This window comes from Anopheles nili, chromosome X (assembly GCF_943737925.1).
Source record: "Anopheles nili chromosome X, idAnoNiliSN_F5_01, whole genome shotgun sequence".
Lineage (NCBI taxonomy): Eukaryota > Metazoa > Arthropoda > Insecta > Diptera > Culicidae > Anopheles > Anopheles nili.
In genome coordinates, this window is record NC_071293.1 from 13,564,382 (window position 1) to 13,583,228 (window position 18,847).

The 18,847-nt window shown below is 36.4% G+C and overlaps 2 protein-coding genes across 2 annotated transcripts in view; one reads left to right on the plus strand and one right to left on the minus strand.

The window, feature by feature from the left end:
* Positions 1–8,791, minus strand: part of LOC128729024 (ubiquitin carboxyl-terminal hydrolase Usp2) — a 30,047-nt gene extending 21,256 nt beyond the window's left edge. Inside the window, exon 1 of the mRNA XM_053822672.1 lies at positions 8,263–8,791. Within this exon, the coding sequence (XP_053678647.1) occupies positions 8,263–8,751 (489 nt within the window). The 5' untranslated portion in view covers positions 8,752–8,791. The remainder of the gene's footprint in view (positions 1–8,262) is intronic.
* Positions 8,792–15,803: 7,012 nt separating this feature from the next.
* Positions 15,804–18,847, plus strand: part of LOC128729025 (troponin I) — a 7,605-nt gene continuing 4,561 nt past the window's right edge. The window contains exon 1 of the mRNA XM_053822673.1: positions 15,804–15,821. Within this exon, the coding sequence (XP_053678648.1) occupies positions 15,804–15,821 (18 nt within the window). The remainder of the gene's footprint in view (positions 15,822–18,847) is intronic.

Genomic DNA, 18,847 nt, shown 5'->3' on the forward strand with positions numbered 1-18,847 from the left:
GATCTGTGTTTTCGGAAGCCAAAGCTAGTATCCGGTATTCTATTGTATTTACCCAGCTGGTAGTTAATATTTTATAAAACTGCCGAATTAGTGATTTTGGTAATTGTCGAAAGAAGGGCAATTAGTCTGAAGTTTTCGGTTTTTTTTTTGGGTCTTTGCCCATTTTTTTATGGCTACTATCTTGATTTTTTTTAATTTAGCCGCAACTTTGCCAACTTGATACATTTTATTAACTTCCTTAATGATAGACAGAGTGTTATTTTTGCTTAGCAGACTTAGTGTTCTGTAGGATATGTTGTCCGATCCCGGCGATGTATTCTTTTTTTTTCTCGAGGATATTTTGCCAAGACTCATAATTAATTTAATTTTTCAGACTAATAGTTATTTGTTATTTTTTGGTCTCGACGATGTGTCTTCGGGAAGTTGATTTTTAAGAATTCCTTGTCCTTTTGATTGCTGTTGTTTATTATGTTATTTTTTGTAGAGATATTATTTTTCCCGTAACACTTTCTAATAATGAGCCAGAGCTGAGCAGTGGATGCACTTGAATTTATTGATTCTAGCCAAGATTCAAAATTCTTTCTTTTCTCTTGCTTCTTCAAATATCTGAATTTTGCTAGGTCCCTTTTAAAATTGATAAGGTTTTCTAACGTTTGGTGGTTATTAAAATTTTTTCTCGCTTGATTCTTGTTTTTCCATGCCTGCTGAAGATCTGTTATCCACCAGCACTTGGGAACATGGGCCGTGGTATATTTGTTATTATGTATTATTTCTTGAATCTTTTTTGAGATAGAATCAATGCTTTTTTCACATTCTAGCTTGGTGATTTCTTTTTCAATGCGAGCCTTATTATAGGCCACTCCCATATACGGGCGGTTTGTGGTAATTAGTTTGATATATTATCATGCGGTGACTACTCCCTCCTAAGTGTTGCTCTGATACCTCTCTAGTTATATCTAGAGTTTTCTTAGAGTAGGTTAGCTCTTTGTTATGCAGAATGGAAAAACTAGAATTATTTATGAGGTATAATAGTCCTCTACCTCTAGTGTCTGTATATGGGTTCCCCCACGCTTCATAATTAATCGCAGTAATTATCGTATTTTTATGTAGATTGGTTGCATTTAGAATTTTTTCCATGGTTCTTACAAATGCTTTCTTTGGAGTTGAGGGTTTTACATATATCGAAATTATTATTATATAAAGGTTCGCCACTTTAATCGCGGTAGTTTGTATGAATTTATTACTCTTGCAAATATTAATTTCTTCAAACTTATACCGGTTTTTTAATATGATGCAGCTACCCCCGTAGCCGTCTTCTCGGTGTTGATATATTATGTTCTAACCTTTCATTTTTGGGAGTGTGTTAGAGTTTGGATTTGTCCATACCTCCTGTAAGCAAATGGCATCCAAATTAGCCTCTGTTGCTACTTTTTTCAATTCGTCCAAATTGTTTTTTAACCCTTGAATATTGTATTGGACTAAATTAAACATGCTAATGGGTGCGTTGAGGATGCTTGTAATGTATAGCCTATAGGGTTTTTGTTTTTATTAGATAGTTGTTATTATGTTAGTTCTTTATAATGGAGTGAGTGTTCTGTGTATGCCTGTTGCTTGTTTGTTCGTTGGCGATGCTATACGATCGTCGAACGGTACAATTTCTTCGTTATTATACGGTAGAATTTCAGTGTCGGAAAGAATGCAATTGACTGTAGTATTTGTATGAGTATTGACCTTTGTGATTTCTGTTGTATTAGTGATCTCATTGCGGGGCGTGCAATTTATGATTTTTGGTGGGTATTTGTATTACCAGGGTTTTCTAGTTCTTGTTGATAAGAGTTGGGGCTATCTGTCTTTTCATAATAGCGGATTTCTGAATGTGGTGGAATGTGTCTGGTATTCACTGTTTCAGCGAATATTTTTTTTTATGTATTTACGAGGGATAATCGGAGCTTGGGCTCTTCTGATTTCTCGAGCTTCTCTTGCGGAAACTCTATTTGTAGTTTGAATTTTTTTATCTCTAATTCGTCAAGGTATACGGTGCATGTCTTGTCTAAAGTGCTGTGTGCTTCGCCGCATTCTAGGCATTTAGTTTCATAATCACATGTCTCATGATACGTATTTGCGCAGTTAGCACACTTTTTACTACTTTTACAAAACTTTTTTGTGTGCCCCAGTCTTAGGCACTTCATGCATCGCATCGGCTTAGGGATGTATAACTCCACTTTCAAATCATAGTAATAACCAAAGTTTACATTATGTGGGGTACTGACAGAATCGAACGTTAGTATGGCCGTACGGATATTGACCCATATGCCATCCTTGTCTTTTCTTTTCATGATCTCTACGTCTTTTACTTTTTGATCAGCAAGCCCAGCTATGATTTCCTCCTTAGTAGTAAATGGGATGGCATCACATCTTATTACACCTTTAAATGAGCTAAGGGTCTCATGCTTGTAAACTTTAGTTTCGATTCCGTTGGTAGATTTAAGATCGATTTTCTTCAATCTGTCTGCTTGTTTTTTACTTCTTACTAGTACAAGAAGTCTGCCATCTTTTAAAATGGTGACCTTTTTTGGCATTTCGTTAATTGCTAGTTCAATGACTTTTTGTACTAAGAAGGGATTAGCTGCTCTAAGAGGTTTCTCGAGAGTACATCCTTCGATAACCATAAAGGTTTCCTCTTTCGCGAAGAATTCATTTAGAGGAATTTTATCCCCTCTGATTTTCCTTTTCTTCTGTTTTCTGCTAGGGCTCTGACCCAACGGCTCGTAATACGAGCCAAAAGCCTGCCCTCCCCTGGGGTCCTCGACTCCCATCGCACTAGTAATGTGTTCTTATTATTAGTGTTTTAATTGTGAGAGTTTTTGAGTCTGCTATTTACGTGTTCCTTTTTTGTCGCTGTCTTCTTTTTTTTATTTGGAGATGCACTAATTCACTGTTTTAGATAGGTTTATGTGTTCAGATGACTAGTCGCCTTGAGTGATAAACTGTAATTGATGTAGTTTGAAATTAACCGAAATACACATGGAATCTGTGTTGACGATAAGAACGTCTAATCTGAAACCTCAACTGTCAGCTTTTGCAACATCCAAGAAACGATGCCATCATTCGTTTTAGTTTCAGAAGATATATACAGAAAAGTACAAGTTATATTTAACTTAAATGTTTAAGAAATCAAGACAATGTAGAAAGTCATGACAGTGTAAAATCAAAAACTGCATACGTAGTAAATTTTTTAATGAATACTAAATACATAACATATTTTGTGTATATTTTAGCTGCACATATTTTAAATATATGGTTGTAGTGTACATATTTTAGAAAATTATTTCAATTTAGCCATTTCATCATTTATAATAATTATTATTTTCTCAAACATGCACCGTTGACTCCATTTCCTATGCCCTCCACCCACATTAAAACCAATATTAGTTTTTCAAATGACTAACTATGATTGGCTCTCAGCACCTGTTATTCCACTCGGCTATTCCGCCATCTAAGTTTGGAGACCCCTGAACTAGAGGAACTAGACATCATAAAACTTAAAACAATTGAAAAGTATAACTAGATTAACAGTACCGCAACCAAGTACAATCTACAGAACAATATTCATGGTTCTAGGATTTTTATTGTACTTTTTACTAAAAACAATAACCTATCTGAAGCAAAAGAGCAAACCATCATCTCAAACTAATATGGTGGTGCAGCCCGTTCCAATGAATGAAATTCCGAAGGTGTATTCAAAAATCTAAATGGGAAAGGTCGGAGAAATATCGAAAGGAGGACGACTGATAAATCTTAGGATAGAGGCATTATGCGGGGTCTAGAAGCGAAGATCATTTGCTAAAAGTACTGAATCAGTAATGAACTCATGGCCAGCACAATCACATTCTTTCTGCAAAGCCAGATGTTTCAGACTTAACATTCGGAGCACAAAAATGAGGAGCAGAGAAACGTGATCACGATTCCTAAAACACGCCTGCACTAAGGGGCAGCCCGGAACAAAACGCGGTCATTATTTTTTTTCCATAACTAAGCAACAATTCACTACCAAATAGGTTTGAAAGCGCTTATATGACAAAATTAAGCATTTTTCGATGTTTTGGACATCCAGAGGGCGTCACTGTGCACAGTTTTTTCTTATTTCAGGTGCATTTGGTATCAATCCCTATAGGTGATAGTGTTCTTGATAATGATTTTTGCTTTGAATTTGAATCCTAAACATGTTGAACGCCATAATGGTTATAAAAATACAAAAAAAAACTAGAAAAACTTCATAAAAATATATTTCCATGAGGACATTTAAAGTCATATGTTATTCTCTCTTTTTTAGTATTTTTATTGTGGTTTTGTACTTAATATACAAATTCAATAAAGTAAAGATGTACATTGGTGATTATATTATGTTCTTTGTCAATCCATTGTTTCTAACTCAAGTTTAAGTATAAGATAGATAAACATCCACCTTGCAATCGCAATTGTCGTTGAACGCAAAAATAAAACCAACATTGATTAAAATGATAGTTTATAAGGAAAAACTAATCAATCAAAAGATATTGGTAGTCACGCTACTAAGAGCTAAATTTCAAATGATTATGTTTCTATTCCGTAAAATCAATATTTGATAGTACAATAACATATTCTTATTTATGTTTGCTAGAGGAAAAATCATTGCTTTTCTTAAGCGATCACTTTGCCAATGTATCTGCATCCTTCATATGCAAATTGGATAACTATTAGTCTGTAGTCCTTTTACCAGTAGTTCGATTTATTCTATTTGTGCTTAGTGATATCTAGTATCTGTAACAGCAGAGTAAATACATTCATTTCCAACAAAAATGTAGTATAATAGATCTCCAAAACATCCCAGATGGGTATTAAACTGCAATGATATCATATCAATCATATGAATTTATACAGCGGTATGTTCAATGGAATAAGCAAAAAGTTATAATGTTGATTAAACAAAAAAAATTTTGCATTTGCATTTAATTGAACAATAAAGAAAATGTTATTAAAAACGAAAGAAAAATCATACTTTTCGATCAAGTTAAAATTCTTTTAAAGTTCATTTTTCTGAACCCCACTCTGAAAATCATTGCATAACAATGGAGTAGATGTAAATGTCAACATTGTAAAATTATCAATAGAAAGGTTAAAAATACTTTTTATGAATTTAATAATCTATATTTCAGGCATTGATGCTTATAAAACAGTTCAGTGCTACTTTGGTACGGCTCTTTCTCGTCAATACTGTACAGTCAAGTTCGCTAAGTTTGATACTTCAGTGCGTATACCAAAAAATTTCAAATCCATTTTTAACATATTTGCAGTTCAAAGTTGGTCGGGAGCGTTTCACCATTTCATTATCATATGTTAAAGTATGTTTTAGGAAAAAATAGGAAAGAAACAATTTTAAACATTTTTGTTCTTCATTACCGAAGTTGAAAAACGAGTTTTTTTTAGTTTTTATTTGGTTACAGACAAAAACATGAATTTAAATAAAATTTCAATTCTTGTTTTATTTATAATCACAAGTAAACTAATTCATGTTTTTAATGGTATATAAATTACCTATTTCACGAAACAAATTAATAATAAAATAATCAGTTGAATTGTAGGTACTGACTAGCTGAAAGTTGAGCTTTTAGGCGAGCTTTTTTGACTTTGAGCTTTGTATCTTTGAAGATATAAATGCTAGAAGTATACAATTTCAGAATTTTCTTGATTAACTTTCAATCGGCAATTTCAGATTTAGCATAAGCGAATAAAAAAATGGGACTTATGACCGCCCTTGCCACTACACCAACGAGAAATTTACAGGTATAATATTGCGATCTTATGGCGCGTGTCCACCTATCGGGCTAATCGAATGAGTTGCCCATCGGACCAGCTGTTGACACATCAATTGTCAAAAATTTGTATAGAGTTCGCTTGCTGGTTTGGTCCGAGCAATGGACACGCAAAACTTACGTGGTGCTCATTGCACTCGTTTGTATATTTAGTTTTTCTATTTAAAAACAAATCTAAAAAAATTCAATTAATTATTTCTCCTTTTGCTATGAAGTAATAGTGTTATTGTAAATACAGTCCCGTTCAAAACTGTTTAAATTTGAAACTGTCATCGAGACAGCTCGACGATGTCCGACGATGTCCGATAGCGTAGGTCCACGACTCTGGAAAACACAAATTGGTCGCTCATTCTCGTTCACTCAATTCTAGTCACTCATTCTTTTAGCTTGGTCCGAATGGTGGACACGCGCCATTACTCTATCTACTATCTGTTTTATATTCCCCTGTAACTCATCAGCCTTCATGACCACTGTTACTCCTCTTCAAGCTTCCCCTCTCATCCACAACCGACAAAAATTCACCGTCAAAGCTATCGTTTCTCTCTTTGCTCTCGCTTGCACTCACTGCCTCTTCTCTACTTCACCAAAAGTAAGCTTACTCACCGTCCGGTGCTATTGAGTGTCGCACGGCGTTCACTCTATCTCTTATTTGAACGCGCACTGGGACTCTCTGTTTTGAAACGATCAGCTGTGTGATCTGGTTTTTGGTCCGTCGACTTATGAAGAAAATCACAATATTCAGATATATTTTCTACTGAATGACGCGTATGATGTTCGAAATACAGTATACAAGCATGGAAATACACAATTTCTGCATAAAATACAATGTCACAATAGGTTTTCAAATGAGTACATATATAAAATTTTCCATACGCTCCAACTTGACATGCCCTACATCAATAAACCATATCATCATAAATCAGTGTAGGATTCATCGGATAGAGATATCAGCAACGGCTAGAGTAAAGAACCATCCGTTTCTCTATTGACAATGATGGTAAATATGCTACAAAAATCAATCAGTATTTCATGAAAGCATACTAACACGAGGATGAGCACGAGGAAAACTTCAACTAACTGGACCATGTAATAGGCTCAATGTCTTTTGACGAGCTTCAATGTTAGGTATTATCGACAAACTACTCCCTAGCACTCCATAAAAATGTTTGCTGACCGAAAATTGTAATTATTTTGACGAATCTGGAACATTTGTTGTAATTGTTTGAAAGAGCTCTACTATTGTATTACATCTCAACACAAATGCTGTAATGGTTCTTTTGGCAACGAAGTGGCAACGGATTGGTGAGATATTTAGTATAGAATATTGTCTAGTTGTGCTTCTAAGCTGCCCATACTGGTATCAAATTCTGCTAATCGTTGTACTACCCCAGATAATCGTTTACGATTTACCCATTTCGTCTTCGTCCGACAGATCTATCTGTACATTTGTAAGCATCAATCAGATGTTACATGTTACATGATTCCACCTTAGATGACGGCGCATGAGCAAATTATGTGAAAATGTTTTGAATGTTGGGAAGGAAAGATCCATTTAACCATTGATAATCTGCCTGCGTTGCTTAGGGCATCGTTGGTGTTAATATGGAGAGGTTACTGGAATAATTTACAATATTGTATTGCTGCGTACTTATTCCGTGATCCTAAGTCTCAGATAAAATAACGCATAACAATTTGACTGTTATCGGTACATTAAAACCTGTTTAGAAACGGTTCTTATAGACAAATCTGCTATAGACCAGCAGGTTTTGCAAGGCCTGGTGCACCGAAATCGTAAGTACGTATTAATCTAACCATTGCATATATTTCACAGCTAGCGCGAGAAGAAAACACAGAACGAACGTATGAGAACGAATGTGTGTAAAAGCAGTAGAGAGAAAATAGAGCGGTACCGCAAAAGAAAGAGCGATATATCCAGTGAGTGCACAACAACAGCGAATAATGAATCTGCATTAGCCAGAGAAATGACCTCGCGTAAAGCTCTTTCATATTATTGTGGTAATTATTTTTTACAAAGCTCCTAAGTGACAGGAGCTTTATCGACGAGAACGTCTGTATTGCGGCTTGATTTTCGTATCGAAAAGAAGCCGAGTTTTGTAATAGTTGTTAGCCGAAAAACCACAAAGCTGTCAAGTTGGGACAAGGCCTGGTCTTAGTCAACAGTCAAATAATGCTGCTTGTGTTATCAGCGGATTTTCCATTACATATATTTTAAATACCAGAGCAGGGCATGAATCGAATCAATTTTGGTTTAATTCCTGCAATTTTCAGTTGTGAAATATAGTATGTTTGTTTTTGTTATAAACTAGGAGACGATAACTATAATTTTATTTCAATGCTGAGAAAATGCTGTAACTTTTCGGCCTAAGACACAATAAATATCTATACTCACGTTGGTAGCTTTGGCCTTGGTTTGGAACTCGGTAGCGATTAACGTCATTTCATCAATTTGATTGGGCTCATTATCATTTGATTGGATTATGCATGAAACGTTGAAAATAGTGTTCATATTCTTCTCATGTTCATTCTTAGTTTTCTTGATTTCTTTGTTCAATGTATTTTGCAAGCTTCGAGGATTCCCACTGCTGTTGTTTTGTTTGCAGATTAACTTTTGCTGCTGGGTATTTTGATCAGCTACAAATTTACTACACTCAGAGATTTCTTCAATTTCATTAGTGTTCGTCGAGGAATTGTTGGAACCAAGAAGTTTATGTGGTGATATTTTTTGTTTGATTCGTATTGTAGCAGTTACTTCATTAAAATTTGGTTCAATGGCTGCACATAAAATATTTTCTTTGGTTTCATTTTTCCTCAAATCATCAGTGGTTGCTAATGAGGTTACTCGAACATATGAAGATCTCTTAGTTGTTTCATCAACCATTCCTTTATTATCACTATTTACATCACTTTTGGTAGGAAAACATCCATCCGATGAATCGATATTCGATGTAAGTGAAAGGGCGTTATTAACTATCCTCTGCGATTGTGATTTAGTTACCTTTTTGGCGAAAATTTGTAAAATAATTGTTTAACAGGATAGTATTAGTATTGGTTCAACGTTGATTGGGAAATTATTGTAAAATCTATATAACAATTTCAGTCTTTCGATTTCTTGTCATAACAGGCACGTGATATGCTTTTATTGCTACATTTTCTTTTATTTATTGCTCATTTACTTTGTTTTTCTGCAATACGTTGTTAAACTTAAAATTTTTTTTAAATCTCATAGTTTCATAAATTCGTCTTGTTTCGGCGAAGGAAGAGGATTTCGTTGCTAGAAAGCATTGGCGTATGACCTAAACATATATAAGTTTCGTGTTCAAAATCAATAAACCATTAAATATTAAATTACAAAATGGGGTAAAAACTCAATATATACTCCCCCTCCCCATCACAATATTTTGAACAAACAAATGCGTTAGATCAAAGGTGTCTTGTTTACATGATGTGTTACGGAGGAGGTTGATGGGTGGAGGAGGGTTGATATTTTAAATAAGACCCCTCCCCCACCACTCATCCACACAACCAATCAGATTGCTAATCAACCAATGCTGTGTGACGAGGACTTAAATACATGAAAGTTTCCCAAAGACACAAAACTAGATTTGTGAAAAAGGACTTTGCTGAACCATGAATTATAGGTACGATTTATACTACAAAAAACATCCTTTTCACATGTGCTATTCATTATCGGAAGACGTGTTTTTCACACAGTTTAGAGACCAACGTGGGATCCGGTATTCTTGAAATGCCGAGATTAATCTATTCAAATCACGTTTGAATACTGATAGGCATACTCGAAGTTACGTCTGGTTAAAATAAAAACGTAGAAACTTGATTACTCTAATCAATTTGACCACTGATTTCATTATTTCTGCAAGTCATATCCAACAAGAAATTTACGGGTATAATGTTGCGATCTCACTCTATCTACTATCTGTTTTATATTCCCCTGTAACTCATCAGCCTTCATGACCACTGTTACTCCTCTTCAAGCTTCCCCTCTCATCCACAACCGACAAAAATTCACCGTCAAAGCTATCGTTTCTCTCTTTGCTCTCGCTTGCACTCACTACCTCTTCTCTACTTCACCAAAAGTAAGCTTACTCACCGTCCGGTGCTATTGAGTGTCGCACGGCGTTCACTCTATCTCTTATTTGAACGCGCACTGGGACTCTCTGTTTTGAAACGATCAGCTGTGTGATCTGGTTTTTGGTCCGTCGACTTATGAAGAAAATCACAATATTCAGATATATTTTATACTGAATGACGCGTATGATGTTCGAAATACAGTATACAAGCATGGAAATACACAATTTCTGCATAAAATACAATGTCACAATAGGTTTTCAAATGAGTACATATATAAAATTTTCCATACGCTCCAACTTGACATGCCCTACATCAATAAACCATATCATCATAAATCAGTGTAGGATTCATCGGATAGAGATATCAGCAACGGCTAGAGTAAAGAACCATCCGTTTCTCTATTGACAATGATGGTAAATATGCTACAAAAATCAATCAGTATTTCATGAAAGCATACTACTTCATACTACTTTCATGAAAGCAACTTCCAGAGGAGGATATGCACAGTTTCCTCCCTGTAGGTTGTGCTTTACTATCTCCAACTATCTGGACCATGTTATAGACTCAATGTCTTTTGACGGACTTCAATACTGGGTATTATCGATAAAATACTCTCTAGCACTCCATAAAAATGTTTGCTGATCGAAAAGTGCTATTATTTTGACGAATCGGGAGCATTTGTTGTAATTGTTTGAATTGGCTCTACAATTGTATTACATCTCATTATGGCGCGTGTCCACCATTCGGACCAAGCTGGATGAATGATCGACTAGTTATGAGTGAATACGAATGAGCGACCAATTTGTGTTTTCCAGAATCGTGGACCTGCGCTATCGGACATCGTTGGACACGGCGTGCTGTCTCGGTGACAGTTTCAAATGAAAACAGTTTTGAACGGGACTGTATTTACAATAACACTATTATTTCATAGCAAAATCAGATATTTAATTGAAATTTTTTAGATTTGTTTTTAAATAGAAAAACTAAATATACAAACGAGTGCAATGAGCACCACGTAAGTTTTGCGTGTCCATTGCTCGGACCAAACCAGCAAGCGAACTCCATACAATTTTTAACAATTGATATGTCAACAGCTGGTCCGATGGGCAACTCATTCGATCAGCCCGATAGGTGGACACGCGCCATTAGAGTGCGGCACAAACACACGATAGTATCGGGATCGAATCTCGTCTTAGCCCCCCTCGTGCGCAAGATTGACTTTCCAGTTACGGGTAATTAAAAGTCATGAAAGCCTTGACTAAGCTTAGCAAGGTAGGCCATGTAAGTACGACGTGCTCAATTATGAGCGGACCAATTACATGTTACATGATTCCAGCTTAAATGACGGCGCATGAGCAAATTATGTGAAAAAGTTTTGAATGTTGGGAAGGAAAGATCCATCGAACCATTGATAATCTGCCTGCGTTGCTTAGGGCGTCGTTGGTGTTAATATGGAGAGGTTACTGGAATAATTTACAATATTGTATTGCTGCGTACTTATTCCGTGATCCTAAGTCTCAGATAAAATAACGCATAACAATTTGACTGTTATCGGTACATTAAAACCTGTTTAGAAACGGTTCTTATAGACAAATCTGCTATAGACCAGCAGGTTTTGCAAGGCCTGGTGCACCGAAATCGTACGTACGTATTAATCTAACCATTGCATATATTTCACAGCTAGCGCGAGAAGAAAACACAGAACGAACGTATGAGAACGAATGTGTGTAAAAGCAGTAGAGAGAAAATAGAGCGGTACCGCAAAAGAAAGAGCGATATATCCAGTGAGTGCACAACAACAGCGAATAATGAATCTGCATTAGCCAGAGAAATGACCTCGCGTAAAGCTCTTTCATATTATTGTGGTAATTATTTTTTACAAAGCTCCTAAGTGACAGGAGCTTTATCGTCGAGAACGTCTGTATTGCGGCTTGATTTTCGAATCGAAAGCAAGCCGAGTTTTGTTTTGGCCGCAAGCCGAAAAACCGCGTGGCTGTTAACTTGGGACGGTGACTAAGCTCACTTTTTGGCGAAGTAAAGAGGAAACAGTGAGTAGAAGCGAGAGGAAAGAGTGAAAAGATAGTTTTGACGGTGGATTTTTCTTGGTTGTAACAGGGGAATATTAAACAAGCAGTAGATAGAGTGAGATCGCAACATTATACCCGTAAATTTCTCGTTGGGCTGCATTCTAGTCGAAAATCAAGCCGCAATACAGACGTTCTCGTCGATAAAGCTCCTGTCACTTAGGAGCTTTGTAAAAAATAATTACCACAATAATATGAAAGAGCTTTACGCGAGGTCATTTCTCTGGCTAATGCAGATTCATTATTCGCTGTTGTTGTGCACTCACTGGATATATCGCTCTTTCTTTTGCGGTACCGCTCTATTTTCTCTCTACTGCTTTTACACACATTCGTTCTCATACGTTCGTTCTGTGTTTTCTTCTCGCGCTAGCTGTGAAATATTTGCAATGGTTAGATTAATACGTACGTACGATTTCGGTGCACCAGGCCTTGCAAAACCTGCTGGTCTATAGCAGATTTGTCTATAAGAACAGTTTCTAAACAGGTTTTAATGTACCGATAACAGTCAAATTGTTATGCGTTATTTTATCTGAGACTTAGGATCACGGAATAAGTACGCAGCAATACAACATTATAAATTATTCCAGTAACCTCTCTATATTAACACCAACGACGCCCTAAGCAACGCAGGCAGATTATCAATGGTTCGATGGATCTTTCCTTCCCAACATTCAAAACATTTTCACATAATTTGCTCATGCGCCGTCATCTAAGGTGGAATCATGTAACATATAACATCTGATTGATGCTTACAAATGTACAGATAGATCTGTCGGACGAAGACGGAATGGGTAAATCACAAACGATTATCTGGGGTAGTACAACGATTAGCAGAATTTGATACCAGTATGGGCAGCTTAGAAGCACAACTAGACAATATTCTATACTAAATATCTCACCAATCCGTTGCCACTTCGTTGCCAAAAGAACCATTACAGCATTTGTGTTGAGATGTAATACAATAGTAGAGCTCTTTCAAACAATTACAACAAATGCTCCCGATTCGTCAAAATAATAGCAGTTTTCGGTCAGCAAACATTTATACGTAGTGCTAGTGAGTAGTTTATCGATAATACCTAATGGCGCGTGTCCACCTATCGGGCTAATCGAATGAGTTGCCCATCGGACCAGCTGTTGACACATCAATTGTCAAAAATTTGTATGGAATTCGCTTGCTGGTTTGGTCCGAGCAGTGGACACGCAAAACTTACGTGGTGCTCATTGCACTCGTTTGTATATTTAGTTTTTCTATTTAAAAACAAATCTAAAAAAATTCAATTAATTATTTCTCCTTTTGCTATGAAACAAAAGTGTAATTGTAAATACAGTCCCGTTCAAAACTGTTTAAATTTGAAACTGTCATCGAGACAGCTCGACGATGTCCGACGATGTCCGACGATGTCCGATAGCGTAGGTCCACGACTCTGGAAAACACAAATTGGTCGCTCATTCTCGTTCACTCAATTCTAGTCACCCATTCTTTTAGCTTGGTCCGAATGGTGGACACGCGCCATAACATTGAAGCTCGTCAAAAGACATTGAGCCCATCAATTACAAGGTCCAGATAGCTGGAGTTTTTTTTTTTCAAAGTACAACCTTCAATGAGGAAACTGTGCATATCCACCTCTGGATATGTTATGTGGATAGCTGTTTCATTTCAGCTCACCCTTGCATAAGTGTAATATAAAACGTTTTTGCTTGGTTACTTAACCGTCGCCTACGGTCGGACGGCAACATATCGCATCGGCGTGGTTCGGTCACTCGATCGGACACATTACTTATGGCAGAAGGTTTTGATCGATCCAAATCCAAATTGGAAATCTAGAAGTGATTTTCCATACTGGATCGTTGGAGATTTGCGAGGCTATACCTTGGGTAAGAAGACACTCACGGCTCTTGCATTAAAACACAAAGTTTTAGGTTTCCCTTTTGGACCGTTTCTCGACTCACCCTTCTGCGCAGAGTCACTTTATTTATACTCAAATATTGGTTTGATATATCCAGCTTGTTAATAAACATAGTAAATTTTGTATCAAAACAGTATTGAATGTTCTGGTTTGCTAGCGGAAATGACCTCGTTTTGATTCGCTTGAGGAAATGCTCACCTGGCTATTTGTGCCTACCGTAGGTATTGCGGATATATTGCTTTTTCTTGAGTTGATTAGTGTGCCACTTTACATTACTGCATTGATCATCTAATTTTGAATTCATTACTTGAGTGTATGAAACGGTGCGTTTGTGAAATGATTCGGGTTGAATGCGTTTCAATAGCGTAACTGCCTTCATTAAAGTCGGATGTTTAGCAGACATGCTACATTAGTATGTTTTCATGAAATACTAATGGATTATAGTAACATATCTGCCATCATCGTCAATAAACAAACGGATGATTCTTTTCTCTAACCGTTACTGATATCTCTTTTGGATGCATCCTGCACTGATTTATGATGATATAGCTTATTAATGTTGGGTAAGCCCAGTTTGAGCGTTTGGGTAATTTTATATACGTCCTCTTATGAGAACCTTGTGACGTTGTATTTTATGCAGAAGTTGTGTATTTTCATGCTTGTTACTGCATTTACAAAATGATACGTTCTTTCAGTGGAAAATATATCTGAGTATAGAGATTTTTTTAAAAACTCGACAGACGAAAAAACTGCACACAGCTGATCGTTTCAAAATAGAGAGTCCCAGTGCGCGTTCAAATAAGAGATAGAGAGAACGCCGTGCGACACTGAATAGCACTGGAGGGTGAATAAGCTCACTTTTTTTTTTAAATGATGAAAAGGCAGTGAGTTGGCGAGAATAAAAAGTAAAACGATAGCTTTGACGATGATTTTACTTGGTTGTGGATGAAAGGGGTAGCGAGAGATTGATCAACAGTGATCATGAAGGTGGATGAGTAAAAAGCATGTATAAAACAGATAGCAGATAGAGTGAGATCGCATCATTATTCCACGGAAAGTTCTCGTAGAGTAGGTGTCAAATTTCATTCAAATAAGACATCATCTATAATTTTTAAGCGATCAATTTTTCAAAAAAGAAGTGAGATATCTAAGATGTTTGAAATGGTAGATTTGTTGAATAAGATGCATAGGATGTTGTTGGATGGATTTTGAATAGGACTACCCAAATCAATGGCCTATTTTAAAAGCGATTGAGAAATAAAACGATAAAGCTAGCAAATAAGCAAATAGAATGAATACAGAATGAACTAAAACAAGAGATGTCGAATAAACACATCATTATTTGAATTACAGCAGCATCCGCAAAAATGCCCTTGAATGTTTTTTTAAGCTACATTGACCCGAACGAAGTTGAGTAAATCAGCTAATTTGTTTACTCACTTCCTTACTAACTTACTTAAAATCCTACTTAACCTGGATGGAGGACAGAATTAGCCCCACTGTCCGGCAAACCAAAAACTCGGTGTTCGCAATTCAACAGCTTTGAATGCTCTCTAACCATGGAAAGTTCTCCCTAACCGTGGAAACGTAAACTGTGTAGCATTTGAAGCAGTCACTCCACATCGTAAGCTCAAAGTTTATAAAATTAGATTCAAAACCACTGTACAACTCAGTTAACAGAAGCTTTGAAAGCAATAGAAGTTCGCTTCTATAAGGGTAGAAAAATAAGGCAAATAGTAATTGAAAAAAGTAATAGTAGGATTTAGTGTGAACTAGCCGCTAAACGATAGAAGAAAATACTTTACAACATGGCTTGAAGGATTAATCATCCCATCCGACGACTTGACGTCATGGAGGTGATCCACGAAGTAAAGATGGACCTACGCTACATATATGAATGACAAAGTAGAGGATGAGCTGGCGCTACGGAATCGATAGATTTCATAAAAACGGTTCGACAGCACAAACGAAAATTGAAGACATAGATGACAATTGGGAGACACTGAGCAATAGCGGTAAAGATGCGAGTCAACATTTTCGAAAAGGCACGATGGATACGTCATAAGGACACCGAAAGACTGGCGAAAAGAGGTATCCAGGAGTGATACAAGACCGAAAAAAAATTATTCCCTGCCAGCCATCATCTAGCTACACTCCAGATCAAAGTTACAACACCGAATGCGCCATAGAGTTAACCACTTCTGATAATCTCTCCGAGTAATGGACTGAATGACGAGGGAACAGCCAAGATGCTACTATTGTTTTGCTTTCGACATATACTACTGTTCACCCCTTAGCGTTGGCTAAAGACGTGAATTCAGTTCCCAAGAACTCCCAAGATAAAAACATGCTCCCCGAATATGCTTCTTGAACAGAATACATCTATTACACAGTCTCGATTCCCCACATCACCACTTTGATTCAACTCATAGATCACACGCGCCAAATAAAAAGGTCCCCTTTTCTCACCGGAAGTACCATTTCGTGACTGAGAACTGGCGTGCGCGAGATTCAACAAGCATTGCAATGGTGTAACGATAAAAAATTAAGTGTAAGGGGAGTGATCGCTACTGGATGGCGTAATCGAAGTCTAGATCTAGGTCACCATTATTTTACATTTGTAAGCAAAACCGTAGACATGTGTCTCGGGCCAACTAGGTATCGAAAGAACCCGGAACACATGCCTACAATCAGTTTGTATCGGGAAATAAACTAATAAAGTGAAGTGAAATGAATAAGTGTAGCCAGCAGTTACTGCACTTTTCTTGGACAATCTCCCTCTTTTCCATCAGGCCTGACGCCACTTCACATGGTACGTACTTAAAGCGGAAGTCGATCCGGCTATTAGAGTCCCCCATCAAATGTCGAATATCCTATCGGATACGTTCGAGGCGACAACTTCTCCTGTCTACTCTTGGACTTCGCTATGGAAGGTATAATGGAAGACGTGGGCCTGGACAACAACATCTGTGGCATGATTTATTTCTCTTCTCTCTACAAGTTTTTGGCATCTTACATCATATTGACATCATCGAATGGACGACAAATATGGTGGGTAACACGTATAGCCGATTGAAACGCGATGCAACAAGAAATGGAATGATGATCAATGCGGATGAGTGCAGATATTGGATCAAATGAAAGAGGATCTGTAGAAAATCGAGCGCCTTCCTCGATGGGATGCCGCAGCCAGGAAGCGAGCGAACAGGAATCCACGCTGTACGAAGCAATGAAATCGTTCGTGGGAAATGCAAGAAGTTAACGATTGAATCTAGAGAAGTATGCGAAGCAACGTGGGAAAAATAGTGCACAACACTATCCCGAGGGTAACGGACATTTTCCACAAGGCAAAGTGAAGAAACGTGAGTAAAACTCATTTTTTCAAAGAAAAATACTCAGATTCAGATTTAAACAAAAAAAATAATAACTTTATGAGTTTTTTCATCCACGTATGTTTTAGTTATAGAAACACATTTCTGTTAACACACTTTTTTATTGACCTCACACTGTAATGTTGTTTCTTCCCAAGGTGGAACAGAATTAACTCTCGCTCGATACTTTCATGAGCCCAGAAGAGTAAGTGCATCTGCTGTATTGGACCGCCTTGGACCGTCTTGAACTGATCATTTTATGTAGCGAATCCCTTTTTTCAAACATTCTAAAGCCTTTATTTTAAATCAAGCAAATATGCAATAATTAAACCGCCCGAATTATAGCTAGTTGTATTTCACCCCTTAACTGTTGTGTATTCAATTTTTCAAAGAATGTTTAGGTTCTCCACGAATCAATGTGTTGACAGTCTCTATTTTTACAAGTGTTCTACAGTTTAATATTTTTCAATAGTCAATTCATAATAATTTAATAAATTATTATTTTTTTTACTAAAAGAATGAGAGTGCAAGTGCGGTAGAAAGCTTCGTTAAGAAACTAGATATTATCGCGCTCATGGACTTTGGATCGAATGCTTTGGATGCGAATGCAATTGAAAACTATTAAGAAATTTAAAATATATTAAAATTTAATTATTAGAACTCATTGAAATCATAAATAAATTTCCTATTTCAACTGATATTTGGAGTATTTTTTCCAAATTACTGAACCAAATATTATTTTTCAACATAAAATCTTAAAAAATTGGGTAAAAAATTTATTGGCCATTGAACATTTTCTCCCAATGCGCAAATGTGATAATTTTTTTTGAACAAGTGATTATTTTTCAACATTTTTTCCAAAATAACAGGACTGTGAAAGGGTTAAATAGTGGATGTGAAGTAATCTAACAATTACTGATGGGATGGAAATACAAATGGGATGAAAATAGTATAAAAAATAAGTTCGTTAAGGATGGTTTATAGAGGAGATTGAAAAGGTATAGCACATAAATAAGCATGAGGTCAGAGCTGGGAAGAAAAATGGTTATGGTAAAACAAGAATGAATAATGGTTTAGTGCAATCGGAATGCATATAGTAAAAGTGATGAATCTTCTTCTTCTTAGATGGTCCAGCAACCTTTATACTGTCAAAGCCTGTCTTATTGAGGGTTTCTATGGCTATCCTCAATGGAGATATTGAGCCTCCCGTATTAAAGAATGTATAACAAAAAATTAATTCAATTGGTATTTGAACATAGAAAGAAACAGAAACAAACGATGTATTGTTATAAATAACTCTTAGATACCTAAACAAACCACCATTTTCAATTTATATTTATAATTTTAATTGATTCGTTAATTTCAGGAGCATCTCAACATTTTTAAAAATGTTGAAGTACTTGGACAAGCAATAAAACTATAGGCGGTTACGAAGATTAAAGATTAAGATTGGCGGTTAGAAAAATTAAGAATTATTGTTGGCGGAGAAGATTATTGTTGGCGGTTCAACAGGACTTAATATA